Here is a 2,712-nt window from a genome sequence, read left to right as displayed (position 1 = left end):
CAGGTGTACAGGTTAAGGTGTACAGGTGTACAGGTACAGGTGTGTGTGTGTGTGTGTGTGTGTGTGTGTGTGTGTGTGTGTGTGTGTGTGTGTGTGAGGATAAACATCAAGATGATGCAAGTTGAGTGATGCAAGGATGCACTTTATAACTAATTACCCGGTATTGCAAGCCTCGAGATAATAAACTAATTACCCGTTATTACAGGGGAATCCAGACTCGGGTTTCCTTAACCCTGACCAACGGAACGTAATGAGGACAGGTGAGCGGAACAGTGTGGAGGAGCCGTCAGAGGAGCCACCAGAGGAGCCACCAGAGGAACCACCAGAGGAGCCCCCAGAGGAACCACCAGAGGAGCCACCAGAGGAACCACCAGAGGAGCCACCAGAGGAGCCACCAGAGGAACCACCAGAGGAACCACCAGAGCCACCAGAGGAGCCACCAGAGGAACCACCAGAGGAGCCACCAGAGGAGCCACCAGAGGATCCACCAGAGGAGCCGTCAGAGGAGCCACCAGAGGAGCCACCAGAGGATCCACCAGAGGAGCCACCAGAGGAACCACCAGAGGAACCACCAGAGGAACCACCAGAGGAGCCACCAGAGGAGCCCCCAGAGGAGCCCCCAGAGGATCCACCAGAGGATCCACCAGAGGAACCACGAGAGGAGCCCCCAGAGGATCCACCAGAGGAACCACCAGAGGAGCCACCAGAGGAGCCACCAGAGGAGCCACCAGAGGAACCACCAGAGGAGCCCCCAGAGGAACCACCAGAGGAACCACCAGAGGAGCCACCAGAGGAGCCACCAGAGGAGCCCCCAGAGGATCCACCAGAGGAACCACCAGAGGAGCCCCCAGAGGAGCCCCCAGAGGAGCCCCCAGAGGAGCCCCCAGAGGAGCCACCAGAGGAGCCACCAGAGGAGCCACCAGAGGAGCCACCAGAGGAGCCCCCAGAGGAACCACCAGAGGAGCCCCCAGAGGATCCACCAGAGGAACCACCAGAGGAGCCACCAGAGGAGCCCCCAGAGGAGCCCCCAGAGGAGCCACCAGAGGAGCCACCAGAGGAGCCACCAGAGGAGCCACCAGAGGAACCACCAGAGGAGCCCCCAGAGGAACCACCAGAGGAGCCCCCAGAGGATCCACCAGAGGAACCACCAGAGGAGCCACCAGAGGAGCCACCAGAGGAACCACCAGAGGAGCCCCCAGAGGAGCCCCCAGAGGAGCCCCCAGAGGAGCCACCAGAGGAGCCACCAGAGGAGCCACCAGAGGAGCCACCAGAGGAGTCACCAGAGGAGCCCCCAGAGGAACCACCAGAGGAGCCACCAGAGGAGCCACCAGAGGAGTCACCAGAGGAGCCCCCAGAGGAACCACCAGAGGAGCCACCAGAGGAGCCACCAGAGGAGCCACCAGAGGAGTCACCAGAGGAACCACCAGAGGAGCCACCAGAGGAACCACCAGAGGAACACAAACAACAGCCAGTCTAGAGCACACACATACCAGGAGAACCTCCACAAACCCAGACACAGGTGCCAGAACACACTACAGTATACATCCTCCGTGTGACCACCTCATTACCATACACTCCCACCCTGGAGTTCCCACATAAAAATGCATACAACGCAACGAGTGAAAGTAGAGATACGCGCCTAGACTTGTCCCAGAGCTGTAGGCGACCCTGAGGGGCAGTGTGGCCTCAAACTTACCACGTTGGCAGAAAGGAGAACCTTGTGGGGGAATATGACAACGACGTACAAGGTAGTAAGGGTAGCCAAGGTGGACAAAGAGGCCATGTTTAAAATGAGAGGCGGTACAGCCAGACGGGAGCACAGCCGGGAACTGGAAACAGACAACCCGGAGAGATGTTAGGAAATACTTATTAAAAATTAGAGTACCCGAGTAAATGGAACGAGAAAATCATTGATACAAATTCAATAGGCAGCTTTAAAACGCAAGCACAACGACAAACAGAACACACACACACACACACACACACACACACACACACACACACAAGGATGTGTGTGTGTGTGTGTGGTGTTATAGATCTAGATCTATTTCTAGGCCCCAGGTGTTATACGCCAAGTAGTTAGTAAATGGAATGCATTAGGAAGTGATGTGGTGGAGGCTGACTCCATACACAGTTTCAAGTCTAGATATGATAGAGCCCAGTAGGCTCAGGAACCTGTACACCTGTTGATTGACAGTTGAGAGGCGGGACCAAAGAGACAAAGCTCAACCCCCGCAGGCACAGGCAAGAAAGAGAAGGGTGGGCAGACTGCATATTTTTGGATTGTCAGAAAGCCTTTGATACAGTACCACACAAGAGGCTAGTGAAAAAACTGGAGATGCAGGCTGGAGTGAAAGGGAAGGTACTCCATTGGATAAAGGAGTACCTAAGCAACAGGAGACAACGAGTCAGTGTGAGGGGTGAGGTCTCAGATTGGCGAGACGTTACAAGTGGAGTCACGCAGGGGTCAGTCCTTCGACCTATGCTGTTTCTGATATATGTAAATGATCTCCCGGAGGGGTATAGAATCGTTTCTCTCAATGTTTGCTGATGATGCAAAAATTATGAGGAGGATTGAAACAGAGGATGATAGTAGGAGGCTACAGAACGACCTAGACAGACTGAATGAATGGTCCAACAAATGGCTGCTAAAGTTTAACCCGAGTAAATGCAAAGTAATGAAACTAGGCGGTGGGAACAGGAGGCCAGACA

The 2,712-nt window shown here is 54.8% G+C and overlaps 1 protein-coding gene across 1 annotated transcript; it reads left to right on the top strand.

Moving 5' to 3' along the window:
• The first annotated feature begins 250 nt into the window (after positions 1 to 250).
• LOC123766081 (uncharacterized) lies at positions 251 to 1,477 on the top strand. Its single transcript, XM_045754924.2, has one exon. The coding sequence runs from the start codon at positions 251 to 253 to the stop codon at positions 1,475 to 1,477; it is 1,227 nt and encodes a 408-aa protein (XP_045610880.2).
• Positions 1,478 to 2,712: the final 1,235 nt, after the last annotated feature.

Source organism: Procambarus clarkii, chromosome 9 (assembly GCF_040958095.1).
Source record: "Procambarus clarkii isolate CNS0578487 chromosome 9, FALCON_Pclarkii_2.0, whole genome shotgun sequence".
Lineage (NCBI taxonomy): Eukaryota > Metazoa > Arthropoda > Malacostraca > Decapoda > Cambaridae > Procambarus > Procambarus clarkii.
This window is presented reverse-complemented; position numbering and strand designations above follow the sequence as displayed.

Excerpts from the sequence above, each read along its gene's own strand:
- LOC123766081 (XM_045754924.2), top strand. The coding sequence starts at position 251 with ATGAGGACAGGTGAGCGGAACAGTGTGGAGGAGCCGTCAGAGGAGCCA.